Consider the following 23,427-nt stretch of genomic DNA (forward strand, 5'->3'; position numbering starts at 1 on the left):
TTCCACTTTCAAATGGAATGATAAACTGTTCTAGATGTGCTGTCAAGTTAGAGATCAGAGCTCTGAATGGTGAGGTCTGAATTCTGCCTGGACAAACAGTTCAATACTTCCGAAGATTAACAGAAATGCTATCAGTCCAACTAATTTTGTTTTCACATCTGTAGCAGAAAAATTGGATTCTGAAGACACCTCAAAGTTAATACAGGCATAATTATAGCTTCAGGACAGGAAGAGATCACTTAAATCACTGAGTCAGCAGGCTCAGAGATATGCAGCATCCACACATTGGTGGCTATTTACAGTCATATGAAATAGGTATTAGAAGTGATTTACTTAAAATAAATTTGCATAAAGCCCTTGATCTGATGAAATGTGACCGATGTTTTTAAGTCGAGTTATAGAAACAGATTTCTGGGCATTATTCAAACATAATATTTTCAATTACTGCATATCTTCAATATATATATGCATATATGTATCCCTGTTACTGCACTAGAGTTTCTTAGTGTTAATATCTCAGTTTACCATAGTATTTTAAACTATTATAGAGAAAATATACCTATTTAAAAAAGCTTAGTCCAGAAAACAAAAGCACCCATTGCTACAATCTTAGGCTACATTGTTCACGTATAGCACACACTGTTTAGAGTAATTGCAGAGCTTTCGCTCCCTAAAGGGACAATGGAACGAAGATGGCACATCCAGCGGTCAGTGCAGCTTATCTGAGCTAGTTGAATAAACTTAGGCAGTATCAAGACCTTTTTCCTCCTTCCTCATAAAGTAAAAATGCAATGTATTTCCACATGTGATTATTTATTTAACAAAAAACCAGTTTTACTAGAATACATGAGAAGAAGTATTTGTTTAATGTATTCAGCCCAAGGAAGGTGCTTTTCATTTGGTTAAAAAAGCACAAAAAAGAAAATAGTTCTTGCTTTAGAAATTACTTCCATTTTGCCATCATACTTAAAGCTAAGCATTTATTTAAGTGCTTTGCTAAATAGTGGTTTAAATACACATAAAATAATGAGAAGTATGAAGCACCAAAACTCTATTCATTATTCTGTGTGGAAGGTTAAGCCTGTTTTATACTGAAGCATCCAATTTGTTTTCTTAAAACTCTAAGCATATATCCATTTCCAGACAAAAAAATACTTACTGATCGCAGAGTCATAGGAGGTTGAGTTGTGTTCATCTCGGATAAGAGGAAATGGTGACAGGTAAGCATGTGTACAATTCTTAGAAGGTGACTGATTAGCTAAAAGTGAAAGAAAGTTACAAATTAATATTATACTGCCTTAACAATAAAATATTTTAAGCCTGTTCTTTAACTAGGTAAACTGAGGTCAAGATTCCAGGTTCTTTCCCAGGCAATAGCTGACAGTGGATTTGGTCTGGTAAGAGATACAAGTCTTGTTATCCAGCCAATGATATTCCTTAAAGGGCAACACAGATTTGTACTGTGGGAACAGTAAAGCAGCCTTCCTGAAGGCACACCGCAATTTATATGCAAAGCATACAGATGCTTTTATAGGCATAAGTATCTTTCTCTTGTGAGGATTAATTATGCCCATCTCATTGTTGCATGTCCCACAAAAAACTCAAACCTAGGAAATTACTTTTTCCCTTGTTAAAAAACAATGAAAAATATCAAGCAACGTCAGAAAGTTTACAATCTCAACAAATATGAGTTTAGTCTATGGAATCAATATCCCCAGAGAAGGGTTAATTCACCTTTTATATTAAATGCTTATAAACCATCACCTTCTTCCTTGCAAAAGATAAGGGCTGACTATAGCTTAAACTACATTTAAATTCAGATTCCTGGCAGCAGAATTCTCCAGACAAATAACAAGGGGAAATTAACTATAGTGAATATTACATTTGCTGCCTAAGATCAAACAATATCTTTAGGAAAAGACGGGTTATGAATGTCAGATTTGTATGATGGCACCTGCTTTTCAGAGGAATTATGGAAATATTGTACTAAGGAGAGGGAGGTCTGTACCTCAGAGGTAGGGGAAGAAATTCTGCTTGACTTCTTCTTCATGGAAGATCCTGGTTGTAAAATACTACCTGATCTTCCATAATCCTGGTATATAGTGAAAGAGAACCAAGAGTCATCTGTAAATTTAGTAGGGGAATTGTTCGGGAGATGATCTGTGCTACAGCATTTTTACAGTAGAATTGCCCACAGCCTCCTTAACCTACTCGTAGCACTAGTTGGAGAAACTCTCCAAGCGAAAATGCACAGACCATCCTAACCATTAAGTGATTTTTCTCTATGTTGCAGAAATAAAAAGTTTGTTTAACAATAAGTGGCAAGATACTATCCTAAGAAGAATGGACTCAGGTAACAGGACACCAATAACACTCACAGTGTAAGCTGATAAACACATACAACTTTGTCCCAGGCTTTCCTCTAGTAAAGATTACAAAAAGGTTTGTCAAGAATTTATTTCAGGATAGCTGAAGAACCTGATCACTGAAGAAGTCATATGAAATCTAGTGATGAATAAGACAGAAAATAAAACCACAACATTTTTAAGAACTACTACAGATAGCCTAAAAGGAAGAAGTTACTTACTATACCAGAAATTCCACATGCTGGAATTATTCTCTCCTACATTTCCACTAAACCAGCACCTCCAAAAGAAACCCTCATGATGGAAAGTGGCTTGTTCTCCCTATAAGGAAAAAATAAAGAAGAAGCCGTTGTCTTACAATTTTTAAATGGTTGAAAGAATAAAATTTAACTGAAATTAGATGCTGAGGTAAAATGCACCATCTTCATAATGAAACACAGCCTGTCTGAATATTACATTAGCTATAGCATATTTAAACAGTTATATTTTCTTTGAAGGAATGTAAATTTGTAACAATAGCATCATAAAAGAAAAATAAATTAATTTTAGAGTTGATTACAACTGGTTACAAGACATTTTTAAGCAATTCTGTAAGCATCCAGAAGGTCAAAATGAGCATATTCAAAAGTCCATACAGAATTAAGTTCTTAGAAAATAAACACACCCAAGAAACCTACATACATAATTCTCATTATAAATAAAAATGTCCATACTAACCCCAACATCTTCAGGTGCTTTTGAACACCTTCCTATTTCTGTAGCTAGAAGCCAATAATCAGTTCCAAATGCCAACAAGAAAAGCAAAACTCCCAGAGCCGCGAAGAAGCCTCCAAAAAATATCCCCACATTCAGCTTCATTATTGAAATTAATTGAAAAAAAAAACAGAAAAAAGGAACCACTTTTTTAAATTACTTAAGAACCAGTAAAATAAATAATGTTTATGGGAAAGTGACTAAAAAGCTGTTCGGAGAAGGCAGCTCATATCTGAAGAAGTTTCTCTTCCTTTGACTTTCTGCCTGTATTTCCCAATGCCCTATGAGTCGATTTGTGCCTCCTAATTTGTGTTCCATGCGGCTGACTCAAGACTGACAGATGAAAAGAACCTTCTATTTTAGGACACTGATGGCAGAGCTTCGTTCTGTTTCTCTGTCTGGGTGAGGCCAGTCAGAAATAGCTGACCTTCCCCTAAGTAATCAGGGATTGACTTGAAATATTATTGCAGCTGGTGTACCAACATCAGTGGAGATGGCAATGGAGTTGCACGCAATGCCACAGCTATGCCCATCTACGTGAACCACATTACAGGGTGCACAGTAGCAGCAAGGAATTCTTAAGTTCAGGCTTGGTGGTGAAAGTTTCCTTGGCTGCTAGTGAGGAAGGAAACACACACACCACTTTGGAAGTTAGTATAATTCATGTTAGTAAATGAAGACTGAGATTTTTTTAAGGAACGTGAAAAACATGGTAGCCAAATTGCAGAGATGCCTTTGAAATATCCTAACTTCTATTACAAATCCAGTTAGCTTAAAAAATCTACATATTACCATTAAAGTAGTAGCTTTAACAACACTAAACTAAGCATTGAACTGCTTTATTTATTCAGATGCATCCTATTTGAATATATAACAAATGTACACAATTAAAAATTCCTCCCAGCACCTGATAAAGAAACATCAGCATTTTTAAAGTGAAGAAACTTTCCTAAAAGTGTACTTTGGCCATTTTGGATTGGGATGAGATAACACATTTAAACTCCAAGGACTTACTACACAATAAAAAGGCTCTTCTAACAACTTATTTTCATGCCAAGCAGCCCTTCTTGAACATCTCTAGTGGATAAAAATGCACGTTCCCATAGAGATTTACTGAGTTTATACTATGCACCAGATCCTTCAGTCCTTACCTAACAAAATTTCATGGGCATTAACTATCACCAGAGTAGAAAACATTTCACTGACATTCCCTACTGGGAAGTGCTGGGATCAAGAGAAGATGAAGTCAGTTTACTGCAGAATCATTTGTCACAAAATTTTACTGCAACAGATATATGTCCCACTATCTTTTCAGACAGCGCGGAGTGTGCTGAATGAGAGCAAGGAAAACACTGTTACTACTACCTTTCCTTGTTTCCAGATAGATGAACCAGAGATGTGTTCTTGAGCATTTTTATAACACTACTTTATCTAACACCATCTTCACATTTATTACATGCCGTATTTTATTCAAACCTGTATAAAGACTTGAATGAGAAAATCTGTAGAAACCTGTATATGAAGTTACATACACATACTAACTTCACACACAAGCATATCTAATATTTTGTAGCCTTTTTGCACTGCACAGTTTCAGTGTATGCAGAACAGTAAATGAATGTAAATGAATTTTCAGCCAAACAGACTCTTGTTGACATATTTTCTTTCCCTAACAGCCACTGATGCAGTTCATTTTGATAAAGCAGAAAGTGATGTTTGGAAACACCACTTTGAAAAGTGATTTCTTATTGTTCTTTAGTAAAGAAAAAAAAAAGTCTTCAGGAAAAAGATGAACACACAGGATGTGCTATAAAATAAAATGAGTCACATTTTAGGAAAGGATTACTTGCAGATTACAACAAGGCTTTAACTTCTGGTCAGTCCTGAAGTACTCAGGCAAGTGGATTAGATGATTGTTGTAGGTCCCTACCAACTAAAATATTCTATTCTAATTAATTGCTATGTTATTTATTCTAATGTGTCCAACATAGCAAAAAAAACCACCAAAACACAGGATTCTCTTCAGGATTAATGTGCCCAAATTTAGATAATTTCACATGAGCTAGATGTCTTTCCTTTATAATCAATACAGTCACTGGAGCTTGGAGAGCGGTTCAGAACAACCTAGATTACACTCAGAGAGATCATTTCAATCACTCAGGTGGACACCTAGCTCTAGCTATTTACCACAGTATGCTGCTAGCTGTCACTCCAGAAAGGCATATTTCTCCCCCAGTTTTAACCATATCTTCCAGCCCTACATAGTGGTCTTAGGTACCCTCTTTCACTTCAAATGGTACTAGAAGCCTACGCAATGGTGACAGAATCAAACTTGGACAGAGCAATAGAGTTACCTCACAGTCATCTCCCACCATTGGATGATCCAGGACATCTAAGGCATCTCCATTTGCTAAGCAGGTATGACAAGGGAGTTAGAAGAGACCCACATCTTTCCTGAATGACAGCTGCAGGTCAGGTTTACATCACCTAAACGTGATGGTAGATACCTCTGTTTAGATGGCTGAAACCAGTCTCCATTAGCTGGTCAGGTCATTCTGGAGACACTACTGAGAATTTTAATCAGACCTCCGTCGACTCCTGTCAGCAGCACAGATCCATATCTCACACAGAGCTGTCTGAACGCAAAGGTCTGAATTGGGAACTGAATCCCACTCGGTGGGCTGGAGTTCCCAGCCATACTGCTGTTGCATGGGTGGCTTTACAAAGGACTGGCCCAAAGCTCAAGAAATTTTATTCAGTGAAATCCAGAGATGTAGATAATCACAGATTAAAATCAATGATACAACGTTCTTCATTATATCCATTAAAAAAAAACCCAAACCAGATAAAATTGAATTAATTCTTATGTGCTGTTTAACATAATGGTATTTGGCTCTTCTTGAATTATATTATTTTTCAGTGTTACAGGACATGTATTTATAAGCTTCAAAGTACCAGCTGCACACAGCTATGTATGTGTACTGCAGGAGGGGACTAATCTGAAGTTGGTGAATTTTGACAGTGCAAATAATACAAACACTGTTCACTCTCATGTTTTACTCTACAATTCTGAAAGTTCTTTTCAAAGACAGTTATGCACTGCTATTCATATCTATAGCTAAGGAAACTGTGCCACACAATGGTGAATGACTTTTTCAATGTTACACTAGATATAGACAGAGAACTCTACTCTCCTGACTCAGCCACTGAACCACAAATACTAAAAGAAATAAAATAGCTTGTTTCAGTCTTATTGCACCTACCTGGTATCAGGTCAGAAATATGTCAGTGACCCCATGAACCCATTTCTGCATGAGATTAACTTACTCTCAGGAGTAGCTTCACTGAACCTACTTTGTATTAAAAGTTTCACTGAATCCAAATGACAGCTGAATCACTGCCTGTGCAGTACAAGTATTTATTTTTAATATACTGTACATGCACTCTGGTCTCAGCATGTTCATCCTGAGAGGAGATAATCTAATTATTCACTTTTGTATTTATGGCACATTCTCTGGCAGTGCTACCTTCCAAATACTGTAACATCTCCAGTATTATGCCTGGCTATGTCAGGAATGAAATCAGAAGCCATGTTAAGACTTGTTATGTCAGCTTAAAAATTCATGTTATCCACTACTTGAATACATACTCACAGAAAGTCGCAGCGCGCTTTTTCTTCAATTCAATTAAATTCTGATGGTTCCCCAACAGAAGAGAGAAACTTTCAAAGCAGTGAAAACAGGCTTATCAAGCCAAAACAATCATTGTTCTGAATCTTAAACAAGGTAATTCCCCAGCTCTTTCCGAAACGCCTAAATTTCTACAGAAAGACCGGCATTTTAAAATGAAAGTGTCTTGGCCTAATTTGTTCCTACTCTAATGACAATGATATAATTAAATCAGTTTTAACATAGAATCAATTTGGACAGTTAAGCCCAACATTCATTGGTTTTGGTGATTCATAGTGTGAAGATTGAAGGCCTTCACAAAATGGATGGACTCAATCTCATTTAACAAAGCTGGCAAAAGTTTTATGATTTTTTTTGTTTATTTTTCTTTTCCAGATAGATAGGGCTAAACTAACTCCTAAATCTGCGTGTTTTGTTTATTTATGTACCTAAATAGCTTCTGCTTCAATATAGTATCTGAGCCCCTCCTTGTCTTTAAAACTAGAAAAGAAGACAAAAAATCAACAAAACAATAGCTGGCTGTTTCTTTCTTCCTTTTCCATCTGAAGGAGAAAAAGCTTGATTAGCTTATGGGAGGGAGAGGTTGTTTATTTGCTTGTTCATGTTTTGTGTGACTGAGTAAATGTCGTGTGTGTATGCTTGGAATTGGCACGCAGCTCCTTATCTGTGCTGGCAGATAGGTCCATGATCTAAAAACAGCCTATTAGAACAGTCTCCATGTCTCACTACACACCAAGAAACAATTTCAGCAGCTGCCTCAGAGCTGAATCCTTCTGAGACCTCACTGTCCATTTACTGTTGAAGAAAAACAGCTTGAACAGCGAAGGAGTGTCTCACCTGCTGATTCAGATCTTCATCCTGTCCATCCTCTCCAGCTGGGCAGGATGTTATCCATTGTACCTACGCAATCAATTGTCAGCAGCATGCTGGGCAGACATACAGAGTATAGTACACTTTGTCCATTAAACCATTGGCTGGATTCATCTTACCTAACACTAGATAGCTGCAGGGTAGCTGTCTCCAATTAAGCTGGTCACTTCAGGTTTCCTTTAAAGTCATATTGGCACTTCTAAAGCACAGTCCAACTGACCTAATTTTGGATGACTACTTCAATGTGCAATGAATCAACCCTAAAAGCACAATTACATTGTTGGGGTTTTCTTTCCCGTTACTGAACTGAAATGGGTCCTGGAATAACTAGTTAAGAGATATGACCACTTTAATCTTAATACTACACTAAATCAGAGAATCACAGATCACACAGATCTCCACAAATCACAGAATGAATGAAGTTGGAAGGGACTTTTGGAGGTCACGTTGTCCAAGCCCCCTGCTCAAGTAGGAACACCCAGAGCTTGTTGCCTGGGACCATGTCTAGGAAGCTTTTGAATCCAAGGCTGGAGACTCCAAAACCTCCCTGGGCAACCATGTTGTTGTCATGCCAGTGCTTAGTCACCCTCATAGTAAAAAAGTGTTTCCTCATGTCCAGAGGTAACCTCCTGTTTTTCAGGTTGCACCCATTGCCTCTGGTCCTGTTACTGGGCATCACTAAAATGAACATGTTTCTGTCCTCTTTATACCTTCCCTTCAGGTATTTATATACATTTAAGAGATCCTCCCGAGCCTTCTCTTTTCCAGGCTGAACAGTTCCAGCTCTCTTAGCTTTTCCTCATAGGATAGATGCTCTAGCCCACTCATCATCCTAGTGGCCTACCATTGGACTCTCTTCACTGAGTTCATCTCTCTTTTGTACTGGGGAGCCCAGAATAAGACCCAGCACTCCAAGTATGGCTTCACCAGTGCTAACTAGAGCAGAAGGATCACCTCTCTCAACTTGCTGGCAACGTTTTGCCTAATGCAGACCAGCATACTATACACCTTCTTTGTAGCAAGGGCCCATCGCTGGCTCGTGTGAAACAGGAGCAGAAATCGTAGAGAGTACGAGTGCTCTCCACATGGATGAAATCAAGCCATTCTGAACACAGGTATCACTGAGTCATTCATTCTGCATGAGCTATACTAAGCTCACAAAGAGACAGAACTGCTGTTCTTCTGACCTAAGGACAGAAGCAGCCCATAAACAGCAACAGCTTCAACTGGAATTCTAATAAAGCAACAAGAACAATCTTTTTTATGAGGCACCATATCTACACATTTTTATGTACCCAGGATCCATTGTTACACATCTCTAGGAATAGGCAACAGACTTGCAGCCTCTCAGATGAACAAAGCTGCAAAGCGTATATTCCATTTGGACCCTGACTCATATCTCCTCAGTGCTCAGGACTTTGACATTCTACAAAGTATCACAGATTTATTCAGCCACAGAAAAGAAGAGAAAGCTTCAGTGTGACTGCGAGTGGGTCACTCAGTTTCATATATCCCATTCTGTATTTTGTCTTACATTAAATGCACATTGGATAAAATAGACAAAAATATGGGTAGGCAGAATACTTTTTAATTGAGTCATAACACTGATTCAAAGTGTGATGAATCCATGTCTCTGCAAGTTGGACAAAATAATTAGAACCACCAGAGAGAGAAGAAGGTGCATCTGAGTTCCTCACATCATTGGTTAGTGCTCTAAACTCTTTTTAAAATGATAAGAAAGCCAAGTCAATACCACTAGTATTTCCTGGAAGGCTTTAAAGGAATTACTCACCCCACGTGCAGTTTTCACAGATGACAAGAGTTGCATGATTTTAAGTGGTGTTCCAGCCATTTTCTCATGGAATTAGTCAGAAATTAAGAGCTGCACCCTTCTTCACTGTTTTTACTGTTGTCTTACATGGGTCGTACCATGGGAGAAAGCTGAGGCAGTAACTCTTTCCATCTATTGCACAGACATTTTTTGGTACATATTTTTTTAGTTTATTCAGGAGCCCTGAGGAACCAGCCTCCAGTCCTTTCTGTACACTTCCAGCTTTTGCAGAGCTCCTGAGGGTAAAAAAAAAAAAAAAAAGAAAGATCATAGGCTGCAGATGCATGCATGAAATAAGGGTACTCTAGTTTTAAACAGGAAATAGATTGGAGCCAACAGGAGTCGTCTAGGCCATCCTTTGCCCCAGAGCACGATCAATAGGATCTAAATCATTCCTGGCATATTTACTTTAACTGTTAAACATTAGTTAAAAGAAACATGGAAAGCTACATGGTCTTATTCATGCTGTGACGGAACATTCCAGAAGGGAAGCACTAGGTTCAATGACTGAAATAATAGCTTCCTTTAACAAGACTCCTAGAAATGCTTTCTAAGTCACTCTGTCATGCCCACCAGCACTGAAAGCTTTGAGGGTGGAACCAATTAAAAGGTTTCTTTCCACATGCCTTAAACCTGCAGATCTTTTCAGAAAGATTACACTTCAAATGTCTTTAAGATTAACAACAGTTTCCAAACTCAAGTTCATTCACAGTAGCTCTTAAAATGTTCTGGACCACCGGACTGTAACTTTTTCTAGTGGGCTCAATTTATATATGAAAAGATGAAATGACTGTTGAATGTTACCCTACTGATCTGAAGCGATAAACCAGAATGAAATAAGTCATTCTTAGATTCGCTAAATTTGATGACAAATTGTACATTTGGGAATCTTGACCTTACCTATTTGTAATGTGGGAATCCAAGAAAATGTTCCATTTACTGCAATAAATTGCTGTAGTTGTCTTAGATCTGTCTTACAAAAGTATTTTATAAACTTCAATTAAGAATTTATAGGGTTTAAAATTCTTCCATTGAAGGAATGAAAGGATATTTTTTCAAAACTTTGTGAGATTTCAGATGACTTCCATCAGTGCTTTCAATTTGTCACGGCTTAGAGCCCACACTGCCACATAGCTGGCTAAGGAAGGGCAGCTGCAGGCTGCCTCAACCCCTTGCTTGGCAGGTGACACCAAGCATTTAGCACAGTGGATGTTCTTTGCAAAGGGTTGCAGATCCCTCAACTCTTCTCCTCATTAGCAACCCGAACTTCAGACATTCCCTTGCTTACTAGTTCTCACATTCATCATTTGAGGCAAGAACAGCTCACTAAGCAAGGCTGAGAACAATCCAGTCTCCAGAATCCAGTCAGTGTAAGAAACATTCCTTCTGTCTTTTAAGTACCTTTATTTTACCCTGGTTTCTGAAACTTACAGCAGAAACTGACCTTTACATAGATAGAACCTCAAAAATTTCACTTGGGCTCAGTATTTGCACAAAAGTCAATCTGCCTCATACTCCAGGAACAGTACCTAAGCCCTTGCAACACTTTCGAATCATCCATCTCTTTAATAGTTTCCTCTGACGAATATTCAAGCCTTTTCTATTTTTTCTATCAGAAACAAAATGACCAAGAGTAAAATTAATGCAATATTGGGCAGACAACATAGTGTCAATTACCATGATACTCTAATAGTTCAATACCTTGTAACCATTTTGTCCATTTCAGACGAAATATATGCAACTGTGACCCCCATTAAAGTTATATCCAGAATTTAAAAAAAATCTCACTAAGAGTATTTGTTACTCAAAATGGCCTTAGAGAGCTAAATTAATAGGACGTATTGATTAAACCAATCAATCAAGTATAAAATATCATAGTCAATGGGCCATTAAACAACTAAGTTGTTCTGGAGATTTTGATAACTTCTTTGTCCCTATACATATGTTAGACTAAGCTTTGCCTTGGTATCCTAAAAATAAGCTGCGTATATAAGAATACGTCTTGCTTTCCAGTTTGGGGGACAAGGGGAAGCTAGGACGGTGAGCTTAATTCTTCATAACCACATGGAAAAACATATTAGTTTCTCCTTATTTGTGACCTGAATCTGTTAATGACTCTCAATCCAGTGATGTTTATTTCTTCTGAAAACACGAAGACAGAACTGAAATTATCCTGTTATCAGTTATTGACTGACCATTCTCAAACTTTATCAACTGGTGCTAACTTTTAAAATTTAAGTAATTATCATTTTTCAAAAGCTTCCTCTTGACAATAACTAAAAACAAGTTTAAACCATCTCCCATTCCCTAGATCAGTTGTCTCTTGTGCATTTTGGGGGGTTTTGTTTGTTTGTTTGATTATTTAAAACTGCAGCCCTTTCATTGTGTAAGCTGGTGTAGCAGCTACTATGTAAAAAGATCCTGTCTGCGTGCAACATAAAGATATTTTGTACGTGACAATCACATCCATCTGTGCATCTCATATTTAGGTCAGAGCAATCCTCGATTTCAATACAGGATGGGGGACGATGTGATTGAGAGCAGCCCTGCAGAGAAGGACTTGGGGCCGATAGTCGATGAGAAGCTTGATATGAGCCAGCAATGTGCACTCGCAGTCCAGAAGGCCAACCGTATCCTGGGCTGTATCAAAAGAAGAGTGGCCAGCAGGGCGAGGGAACTGGCTCTGCCCCTCTCTTCCTCTCTTGTGAGACCTCATCTGGAGTATTGTGTCCAGTTCTGGAATCCTCAATGTAAGAAGGATATGGAGCTGTTGGAACAGGTCCAGAGGAGGGCTACAAAGATGATCAGAGGGCTGGAGCACCTTCCATGTGAGGACAGGCTGAGAGAGTTGGGCTTGTTCAGCCTGGAGAAGAGAAAGCTCCAAGGAGACTTCATAGCGGCCTTCTAGTAGCTGAAGAGGACCTACAGGAAAGCTGGGGAAGGACTGTTTATAAATGTTTGTAGTGAAAGGACTACAGGCAATGGGTATTAACTGGAGAGGGGCAGATTGAGACTAGACATAAGCAAGAATTTCTTCACCATGAGAGTGGTGAGGCACTGGCACAGGTTTCCCAGGGAAGCTGTGGCTGCTCCATCCCTGGAGGTGTTCAAGGCCAGGTTGGATGGGGCTTTGAGCAACCTGAACTAGCAGCAGGTGTCCCTGCCCATGGCAGGGGGGGTGGAACTAGATGACCTTTAAGGTCCCTTCCAACCCAAACCATTTTATGATTCTATAAAAGAACACAATGCTATCAGAGGGACATCCTGTCTTAACTTCCAAAAACCACAATTGCTTAGACGAAACTTTACTTGAGTTTCGATCAAAATAGTCCACTTTTTGTAACAGTAACTACTCCCTCATGAAAACACGACCGGATCCTTACCCCCCTTTCTCCTCCTGCCCTGAGGAACAGGAAACAGCGCCGCCCGCCCTCGCTACCGCGCTCAGAGCTCGCCCCCAGCGCCGCGCATGCCCAGCGCCGCGGAGCCGCGGCCCGGATGGAGGAGGAGGAGGAGGAGGATGGAGGTCGGAAAGCTGCGGGGAACTGCGACCGCTTCGTGCGGTGCCTTTACGCCGTGGGCTTCCTGGTAAGAGGAGGAGGCGGGGGAACGTGATGCCTTCCCGGCGCGGCTCGGGTCGGGAAATTCTCCTGCATCACAGGAGCCTGCTGCCCGTCCCCAGGGCTGCCACTGGGGGCAGAAGGGGAGGGGACGGCCCTGGAGCCGTGAGATCCCCTCGGGGCTGTCCGGAGCCGGAGATAAGGATATGGAGCTGTTGGAACGGGTCCAGAGGAAGGCTACAGAGATGATCAGAGGGCTGGAGCACCTTCCCTACAAGGACAGGCTGAGAGAGTTGGGCTTGTTCAGCCTGGAGAAAAGAAGGCTCTGAGGAGATCTTATAGCGACCTTCCAGTACCTGAAGGGTCTACAAGAAAGCTGGGGAGGGGCTTTTTATAAAGGCCGAGGGGGGAACGGGTATAAACTGCAGAGGGGCAGATTTAGGCTAGGCGTAAGGAGGAATTTCTTTACCATGGGAGTGGTGAGGCACTGGCACAGGTTGCCCAGGGAAGCTGTGGCTGCCCCATCCCTGGAGGTGTTCAAGGCCAGGTTGGATGGGGCCTTGGGCAGCCTGATCTAGTGGGATGTCCCTGCCCATGTAAGGGGGTGGTTGGAACTGAATGATCACTTCCAACCCAGACCATTCTATGATTCTATGATCGGGTAGGCACCCGGCCCCAGCCCTCTCTGTTCCCACCCCCCGCCTCTGCCTAGTGCATATCCCCGTGTCCTTGCTCGTATTGGGCTCCCGCAGTGTCTCCAGGTAAAACTGCTGGGTTTTGGGGTGGTACATCGCTTCAGCTGCTTTCTGGGAGTCAAAATGTTTGCAGCAATAGTGGTTTGTAGCGGCTGCATTGTTTTATCGGTGCAAACAGTCAAGCGTTTGGGCTTTATTCTGTGAATGAAATGGAATCGAGCAGCACCCTTAAAGCTAAGGCTTGCCTTATCAGCAAGCTGTTCCTTCTTTTCTTGAAATACCAGTGTGAACTGGCACCACCACCCCCAAAATGAAACCACGAAACCCATTCTTTTTCCAGAAAAAAAAGCACCTCTTATTGAAATAACAGCACATAGACTTTAAAGAAGGTTTGAAGGATTGTATTCTTCAGTGATTCCTGAGCCTCAGGGAAAGTATCATTCAATTAATTTAAAATTAAAAGGAATATCTTGGAAAATGAATACAAAATGAGTACAGATTTGCACTGTGAAATACAGATGTGGATTCTCTTACCAACCGTTAGGCAGTAGAAACAGTCTCATAGGTTTCCATCCTGGAGTTAATATTTTAGGGAAAAATATGTTAGAATAAGCTTTTCTTCCTACTTTACTTTTCAACACCATGTTTCTGCAACTCTGTACCATGTTGCTGACACCAAGCTGGAGTACATGCAGAAATCAGACCTTTCAGAGAGTGTAGAATATTGTGAGATATTGTAATTGTCATTGAACCTTTCTTCAGGTTTGCAGATGACACCTAAATAAGGAGTGTGGTTTAGGGGGCCCTGGACAGGCTGGATGGATGAACTGACGAGAGCCTTATGAAACTCAGCAAGTTGTACTTCCAAGCACTGCAGAAGGAAGACTCCTTCCAAGTATGTGGGCTGGGAAGCAGCTCTGCTAGTAAGGCCTGGTGGGGAGCAAGCTGAACATTAACCAGAAGTGTGCCGGGGAGTAGAGGTAGTCAGCAATGTCATGAGCTATATGAACAAGGAAGACTGTTCATCCTTCACTAAGCATTTATAAGGCTGCATTTAAAAGTACTGTTTTGAGATCAGAGTGAGTTCCCTGGAGGGCCACTAGGACGACTGGCAGGGTGAGAAGAGGCTGAGTGGAGCCAGGCATACGCCTTTCCACTGCCTGCAAATAGGTAAAGAAGAAGCTGGAGACAGGCTTTTCAACATGGTACCTGGCAAGAGAGAGACAGAAAGTCACCGTGAGGACAGCCAAGAAATAGGACAAGTTGCCAGAGAGGTTGTGCAGTTTTCATCTTTAGACATTTCCGAGACTGGACCACATAAAGCCTTGAGGTATTAGATCTGGCTGCAGAGCGAGCCCTACTGTGAGCAGAAAACGAGGCTAGAGACTTCCTAAGGTCCCTTCCAACTGGTTTATTCTATTTTTCCATGATTTTGCATGGAGTGCTTGGAATACCTTACTGAGCCCTAGGACTGTGTTACTGAAGGTGTTCGTAAGTCAAGTGGTCTGATTGCTCCTGCTAATGTGTTTAATAATGGCTCTAACCTTATAAGTCTCAATTTCGGCTATTAAAATATATTTAATGACAGACTGTGAGAATTTACTTAGTGATCCACGTTGTTACAGTTATTCTGGCTTTGGGCATACCGATTATGGCTAGTCCAGTTCAGTTCATATAGTCACTGATAAAAGGTGATCTTGCTCCAACAGAGCTCTTCTGTAAGGGTCTGCTTTGATATAGGACACTGTATGCCGTGCCAGGAGCATACACTGAAAGAACTACTGGGTCACTGCAGTTATCTTAACAAAAGATAAAAAGTAAGAAGGAAGTGTCCTTTGCCCTCCTATTACAAAAAGTTTTTCACTTATGCTTTGCCTTTTCCTTTTTTTTTTCATGTTTTTGTCTTTTCCCTACGTTTACCTGTAAGTAGGTTTACATTTACCGTGTTTTCTTCCTAATTATATTTAAGAGTTAAAATACTCTAGATTTTCCAAATATACTCTCTTCGCACAGGTAAGAAGTATTTTTAGGTGATTGAAATTGCAGACCAGTTTGCATTTAAAATGCTAGTACTGAGTACTTGTCTTGTTAAACAGATAAAGTTTAATATACATTAAAGGAATATTTAATGTTTAAATATATATCTTTGGAATGATTGTATGGAGAGAGAAAATCAGTGTTTTTGTAGTTTTAACTTCTCTGTGAGGTAATCCTTTATCTTTCAGTTTACATATTTTTGTAACTTTATGCATACAGAATGCATTGTAGGGTTTACAACATACCACATTGGTCATGAAAAAAATTCTTTTAATCTTATGTGGCTATGGAAATAATGTAACATTTTAAAAAATATTGATCATTACTAAGCCAGATTGCCACCATCTTTGTAGAAGTGATCAGTTTTTAAAACTTTTTATATCTTCTTTTCAGGATTTATTTGGTGTGAGCATGGTTGTTCCTTTAATGAACCTTCATATCAAATCTCTAGGAGCAAGTCATACAGTTGCCGGAATAATAGGTGAGTTGCAGTACTCGACTGATGTACCATAAAGAATAAGACAATGTGAACTAGAATGAGCCTTACTGCAAATTTGGCATTGTAATGTAATTTTTCCTTGCTAGTAGTGTAATAAAAGGTAATGCCAAATTCCAAGTAAAACTGTAAAGGCAGCCATCCTGTGTCAGACCTAAGATCTGTCCAGCCTGGCATTCTGACAGTAGCCAGAAGCAGGTGCTTGGAAAAGAGCATCCTTGGAAAGAACAAAGAAATCTTGCAGTAGTACTTGTACAGCTGCTTTTCCAGCATCCAAGAATTCACAGCTCAGCATCTATGGGAGCCAGAGGTATTACTTTTATTTTTGTTGTTACTTACAGACTTTGCGAACAGTAATTCTGCAGCTGGTTCTCCTGAGCTTTCCAATGCCTATGATCGCTCCCAGTTTGATTAAATTCCTGGCAGCTGTCTTTTGTCAAAATATTTATCATCTTTAAAGAGTGTTTACAAGTAAATTCTGAAGGTTTGGACTTGTAAAAAAATGAAGTGGTAAAATAAGTCCTGTGGTTCTAAAGTTCTCATATTTTGATGGTCCTGTTCATGGTTTGTGATGGTACAAGTATAATTTCTTAGAGCTACATGTGGTTGACATGGGCTCTATTCAGTTTTTTATTACCTTGCTTTTTATTTTGAATGAAATGTAGCACTTTTCATTAAATAATTCTGGTTCTGCTCTGAGTTGACCGAGTAGTATTTCAAGCAGCAATTCATCAAAAATGTTTCCATTTCAACAGACTGCTTTGATTTTTAACTTTGAAATAAATTGAAGTTTGAGGCGTATTCTTATAAATGAAAGAAGCTGGCAGAGGTTTCTCTTTGCTTCTTTTCTGTCACTAACTGCTGCTAAACTCTTAGCCTCCAAAATGGAAGAGTAGGGTCTGGGAGTTCTTCAGGGCTTCTGTGGTGCCTTGTAGTAGGTTGAGGTGCCACGTGGAAAGTAAGTAGTGCCTCCCAGTAATGAAATACTGTCCTGATTCTGGGAAAGCAATTGTAAATGCCAAGGCCTGTTTTTTATTACACGATACAACGCAACATCCTTCTTCATTACGTAGTTTTACAGGTTTTCACAATTTGATTTTCGTCATCCCTGAAACTGTTTCCTGGGTTGTGTGCTAAACCCTACTCCTGATTTCTCCTGCTCCCTATTCCTATTCTTTTAGTAAATTATTCCCAGAATTTCTCTCATTTAAAGCTTCATGCGGTTTTCATTTTGAAAAACAATAGGTTTAATATTTAACACTGCTTTTTTACCTGTTTGTTTTAGGATCTCTTTATGGTGTAATGCAACTATTTTCCAGCACATTTGTGGTGAGTTCTAACATTGTGTTCCTGACTATGTTGGTATTCCAATGGATTTTAAGAATAAAAAAGATGAGGTTAATAATAGTGTTTCTTGACATTTAGAAAATGTTCATAGTGTTCGTATAAGCATTTTTGGTTGGAGAATTCAGTTTTTAGTTTGCATGGAAATTGATTGTTTTGTTTATAGGGAATTGCCAAGTTTTTAAGAACTAAACAGAATACAGTCTTTGGACAAAAACTAGAATCCAGATTTGGGGTCATGTACATTACAAAGCACGTTGCAGTCACACAGGGTCCTCTTCAGTGTTGGTGCTAGTAAAGCAGGTTCCTTCAATGTAGTAGCCTGTCCAAAAAGCAGTCTCAAAGGTCAGTGCTTTATAAGCCTGTTAGCTAGAGTTTGCTTTCCCTGCTTAGTGAGCAGTGCTTTCTAATACGTCATGTGGCCTGAATTCATAGATTGCATGTTTGGAGTTTGTTTGGTTCTATTTTCTGTTAGCTTTTGATGTTTTACATCCTAATCTAGGAAAGAGTCCAAAGATTAAACCTGAATGAATGCTTTACCTGTCAATACCTTAGATCCCTATAATTAGCCAGGAACACCTTTAATTAATTACCCTGGTACCTCCTAGCTTTCAAGAGAGTAGATTTTGAGTGTCACATGAAAAAATTGTTTCAGGGTTTGTTATGCAGGCCACTTGGGATATTTTGGTTCTATAGTCTTGTGGCATTTTCTTTGAACTGCAAGACTATTGCCTAACTTCTTAGAAACCTACTTCCTGTTTGGAATCAGGCTGATTTATAAACAAGCTGCATACAAGTTTGCTGCTTGCCCCTCTCATAACTACTTCCTGCTTCTCTGTGCTCAGATGACAAACTCCTCGTAGCCAAGATCATTCCTTTTAGGATGCTCAGCAAGTGTCGAGTACGTAGTGGCCATTGATACAAACATATATTGTGGTTGTGATAACATTTTTGGAGGGCCCCTGGTGGTAATATTTCTTGGTGGTTTTTGCAGGAATTTATTTTTGAGAGAAATTATTTTTTAAAAAACCTCTATGCGTAACATTAAATGGAATCGTAGTTTCAGCAGGTGCACTGCCAGCAGGGCAGAACTCAGCTTGTGACTTCCAGAGTTTGAGTAGTTAGGAATGTTGTGTAATAAACTTATTAAGCTTTCATTGTCAGTGCTTTGATCTCTCTTCTCAATTTAATTTGGAAATACTGGTTGTTCACTGCACATAGTTAAATGTTACAGAAAGCTAATCTCAATTTTCCACTTTCTGAAAGGGCTGCTGGAGTGATATAGTAGGAAGACGGTATTCCCTGCTTGCTTGTATTCTCCTCAGCGCGCTGGGTTACTTCCTTCTTGGAACATCCACCACCGTGTTCCTGTTTGCCATTTCTAGAGTCCCTGTAGGTGAGTAAACACTTGCCATTTTGCAGTTTAAATTCCCTGTCATCTCAGTTTGAGAATTACTGCTAGAAAAGTCATGCTATGTGGATTGCTACATAGCATCATCACCCAGCATCACCAGCTGAACCTTGGCAATGGAAAAATCTCTTCAAATCAAACATTCTTGTGACTTTTTTTCTGAGAATAATTTTAAATATGCACTCAACAGCTGTCACAACTTTTATACTATCTTGCGTAGCTGAATTTTATGAGAACAGGAGTGCAGTGATTCCTTGAAAGAGATTATTGTAATATTAGTTGTAACAGTATGCCAGGTCACTGCTGGAAATCTTCACCTGCACTTGCAGTGGAAAATGGAATGATATGCATGGTTTTGTTTGTTTTCATGCTGAAAATATGCCTCTAAGCGATACTACAAAATTTGGCTGAAAGTTTAGGTCACTGCTTCAAAGTAATATTTATGTTGTGCAAAAGCATGTATGTTTGTAGCACTGAAGCTAAGTTTGTGTCAGGGTTCACATCGGAGTTCTCAAAATAGCTGAACACTTCTTGCATATTTTCTGATACAATAAACGTTGCTATTACTATGAACACATCTACTAAAGGGCATTTTTATGGCCCATACTTTTGATTTGCCCCAGCTGGGCGGTGTGCCCACGTGGTCAAGAAGGCCAATGGCATCTTGGCTTGTATCAGAAACAGCGTGACCAGCAGGGCCAGGGAGGCTATTCTGCCCCTGTACTCGGAACTGGTGATGCCGCATCTCGAATCCTGTGTTCAGTTCTGGGCCCCTCACCACAAGAATGATGTTGAGGCTCTGGAGCATGTCCAGAGAAGAGCAACAAAGCTGGTGAGGGGAGAGACTTGGAGAACAAGTCTTATGAGGAGCAGCTGAGAGCTGGGGTTGTTTAGCCTTGAGAAGAGGAGGCTGAGGGGAGACCTTATTGCTCTCTACAACTACCTGGAAGGAGGTTGTGGAGAGGAGGGAACTGGCCTCTTCTCCGAAGTGACAGGGGTCGAGGTAAGGGGGAATGGTCTCAAGCTCCACCAGGGGAGGTTCATGCTGGACATCAGAAGAAAACTTTTCACAGAAAGGGTCATCGGGCACTGGCAGAGGCTGCCCAGGGAGGTGGTTGAGTCACCATCCCTGGAGGTATTTAAAAGACAGGTGGATGAGATGCTCAGGGACATGGTTTAGTGGTTGATAGAAATGGTTGGACTCCATGATCCTGAAGGTCTTTCCCAACCTAGTGATTCTGTGATTTAGGAACTGTTAATATTGTTTCTTAATTTAAAGCCAATTTGCCAATGAGTTGTGTGGTTGATACTTGATTACTCAATAGAGGTAATACTAATAGCATGTGACTGTGACAGCATTACCCTGGTAATACATAAAAGAATGTATTAGTATTATTCCTGCAGTATCCTTACCCTTTTGTGCTCTTCTTTTGCCACCCACCAGTTTCCCATATGAGTTGTGTGTTACAATCCTGGAAATTTTCATACTCAGCAAAGCTGGTACAGACCTATGTTCGTAAAAAGACAAGCCATTCCTACTCCACTGTTACCCACCCACAAGTTCCTATTATAGTGGGTATTTTATTCTTGGTGCGCTTCAGCACTCAGCTTAGTTACCACTTTTTTCAGCAGGGCTGCAGGAGCAGTCCTTTGACACAGATGCCTGAATAATTTTGATTCCAAAGTCTAAATCCTTAAGCGGCCAGGATGATGGTCATGGCCCAACATGCTGCATGGCTCGAGCACTGAAAAATTAGTGGTTAATGGAATCTTAAAAGTATCAATCATACAGATTTTGACTGTTGACATTTCAGATAGCTTTTGCCATTCTTAATCTTTTGGACTGAGCAGGTTTATTATTTTGTTTATATTATGTTGTAGGTATTTTCAAACACACTCTCTCCATCTCTAAAGCCCTCCTTTCTGACTTGGTTTCTGAGAGAGACCGCCCTTTAGTAATGGGGCGCTTCAATGCAGCCTCAGGTGTGGGTTTCATTCTGGGGCCTGTTGTTGGTGGCTACCTTGCAGAGTTGGAAGATGGCTTTTATCACACGTCATTCATCTGTGCCTCTATCTTCCTTCTGAATGCTGGTAAGTTTTACTTCATATTTTGTGTCTTAAGTCCCTTCATTCATCGCTTTTGTGTTTTTATGCTATTTGTAATACCTTCAGTTTATGATGTGCTTATCATTTAAGGCATACATGTTCTGTATACTGATAAAATCCTTTGAATTTGAACCTGTGTGGAAGGTCAAGAATTTTGAAACAGATAATCTTATATTTATCACATTCAGACACAGGAATGGGATTTTTTAATATGCCCAAAGACGAAGACTAAAAATCAGAATTTTGGCTTTAGCTTTTACATTTGTGAATGTGTCACCTCAGTGTTTTCATTCCTTGCATTCACTTCATTTAGAATTGAAATGATACTGTGAATAACACTAGATTTAATCTTTGTAGTTTTTTAAAGTGAAATGATTGTTAAAGTCCTTTTTTTTGAATTTTGATCTACACATCTGTGATTTACACTAAGTAGACTCACAGTCAGACTAATGTTTTCCATGTAAAGTTAACGCAATTGAATAAAATCAACTAATTTCTTGATCTATATAGGTCTTGTCTGGATGTTACCCTGGAGTGAAGAAAACGCTGGCAGTAGGGAACATCAACAAGGCAACAAAAGAACAGGCAGTTTCTCAGCAAAAGCAGATAATGACCTGCAGTTGAAATCAGGATCTAATGGAGCTATGGCAAGTGATAGTCTTTTCCGGTCTCCGTGGATCCAAGTTACAACAGTACTGAAAAGGATTAAAGAAATTGCATGCTCCAATCTGTGGGATATATTTCTAGTGCGGTTGCTGATGTCTGTTGCTATACTGCTGTACTACAGTAATTTTAGTCTGGCCTTGGAGGAGAGATTTGGAGTGAAACCCCTGTTTGCTGGATACCTATTGAGCTATAGTAGTGCACTTGGAGTCCTGGCTGGTTGTCTGCTCGGACCAATAACGAGACTCTATCAGCACAATACTTACAGAATTTTGTTGCACTCCAGCACTCTTACCTGCACCTTGATTTTCCTGTATGCGTCGGCGCTGAGCATATGGATGGTCATTTTGTCTTCTACGTTCTTAGCTTTTTCAACTACTATAGGTCGTACTTGTATCATTGATCTTGAATTGACCATTGGTGGGAATGAGGCCAGTGGTACCCTCCTAGGTGTTGGACAGTCTGTGACATCAGTGGGACGTATCATTGCCCCACTCCTTTCTGGAATTGCTCAGGAGTTCAGTCCTTGTGGCCCTCCAGGTCTAGGGGTTGGACTAGCTTTAGTAGCTATTCTGATAATGAATGGAAACAAACAAAAATACTGTAGCCATGGAAATGTTAAGTTAAAAAATGAATAGCTGCAAATATGGATTGCATGGGTGTATCTTACAGGAGAGGGAAAGTGAATCAACCTGCCTGCACCTGTCAGACTTTTACAGGTGTACAAGATCCTACAGTAACAGGATCTTTTAAGAGCGCAAATTATGTTCACTTGGAAGAAAGTATTGGTACATACAAATATTTCTGCTGCAAGGATGTTAACTCTCAACAAATGTTACTCTAACTGGTACCGCTAAAACATCCATGACAGGGACAGGTGTTGCCATATTGTACTGGCTGAGATTTTTTAATGAATTTTTAACCTTCTTGGAGGGGAAAAAAAAATTCACATGAAATACACAAATCCTTCTTGCATCTCACATTTGAAATGGTATTTAGATTGATAGATTGATAAAAGACAGAAAATTATTCTTATTTAATCAGAGGTGATTTTTGTATTATTTAATCAGAAGGAGAATTTGCAATGTAGCTTGTTAACCTGAATTTCTTATGCTGTGGTCTGCTGCCATTTGACTGCTGTGACAGTGGCTTCATTAACAGAGTGTTTGCTTATGGGATTTTGTTAAGCATACTTGGTCTACAAAACTTGCTGCACGGCATGATTAGACATCTTGAGGCAGCTGTCTGACCTCTGCTGATTCCTGGTCTTACCCAGGTAACAGAATTTGGTATATGCTAACTTCATGTATTAAGAAGGCTTAAAATGGACAATTTTAAAATAATACGGGGTCATTCAGACTGAAACGGAGACTGAATGTAAGCTTTATTGAAACTTGAACTGGTTGTTTCCTTTTAGTAATAACCTCTACTGAGCAACTTTGTCATAAATTGTTAATATTTCCTGTGCAACGTTTCTACCTTCATTTTAAGAATAAATTTGTTTCTTAATTCTTTTGAATGACTGTTAAAGGTGTTCCTGGAGCAACTAGCAATAGTTCACGGATATGGATTAATGCATTCCCTCTCATCTCTGGAGGCATAAGTG

General features: G+C 39.7%; 2 protein-coding genes across 3 annotated transcripts in view; one reads left to right on the forward strand and one right to left on the reverse strand.

Annotated features, from left to right (window-relative positions):
* TMEM182 (transmembrane protein 182) overlaps positions 1-13,006 on the reverse strand; it is a 38,871-nt gene extending 25,865 nt beyond the window's left edge. The window contains exons 1-4 of one of the 2 annotated variants that reach the window (XM_054056294.1): positions 12,893-13,006; positions 9,471-9,745; positions 2,588-2,687; positions 1,160-1,258 (exon numbers count right to left, since the gene is read on the reverse strand). In XM_054056294.1, coding sequence (XP_053912269.1) covers positions 1,160-1,258; positions 2,588-2,687; positions 9,471-9,530 — 259 coding nt within the window. In that variant the 5' untranslated portion in view covers positions 9,531-9,745; positions 12,893-13,006. Of the gene's footprint in view, positions 1-1,159; positions 1,259-2,587; positions 2,688-3,083; positions 3,421-9,470; positions 9,746-12,892 lie in introns of those variants that run through there. The other variant, XM_054056289.1, reaches the window with a different exon arrangement.
* MFSD9 (major facilitator superfamily domain containing 9) lies at positions 12,954-23,335 on the forward strand. Its single transcript, XM_009557904.2, has 6 exons — positions 12,954-13,097; positions 16,195-16,282; positions 17,583-17,626; positions 18,908-19,037; positions 20,934-21,143; positions 21,669-23,335. Exons 1-6 carry the CDS (start codon positions 13,008-13,010, stop codon positions 22,457-22,459), a joined length of 1,353 nt encoding a protein of 450 aa, XP_009556199.2. The 5' UTR covers positions 12,954-13,007; the 3' UTR covers positions 22,460-23,335.
* Positions 23,336-23,427: the final 92 nt, after the last annotated feature.

The sequence above is a fragment of the Cuculus canorus genome, chromosome 1, assembly GCF_017976375.1.
Source record: "Cuculus canorus isolate bCucCan1 chromosome 1, bCucCan1.pri, whole genome shotgun sequence".
NCBI lineage: Eukaryota > Metazoa > Chordata > Aves > Cuculiformes > Cuculidae > Cuculus > Cuculus canorus.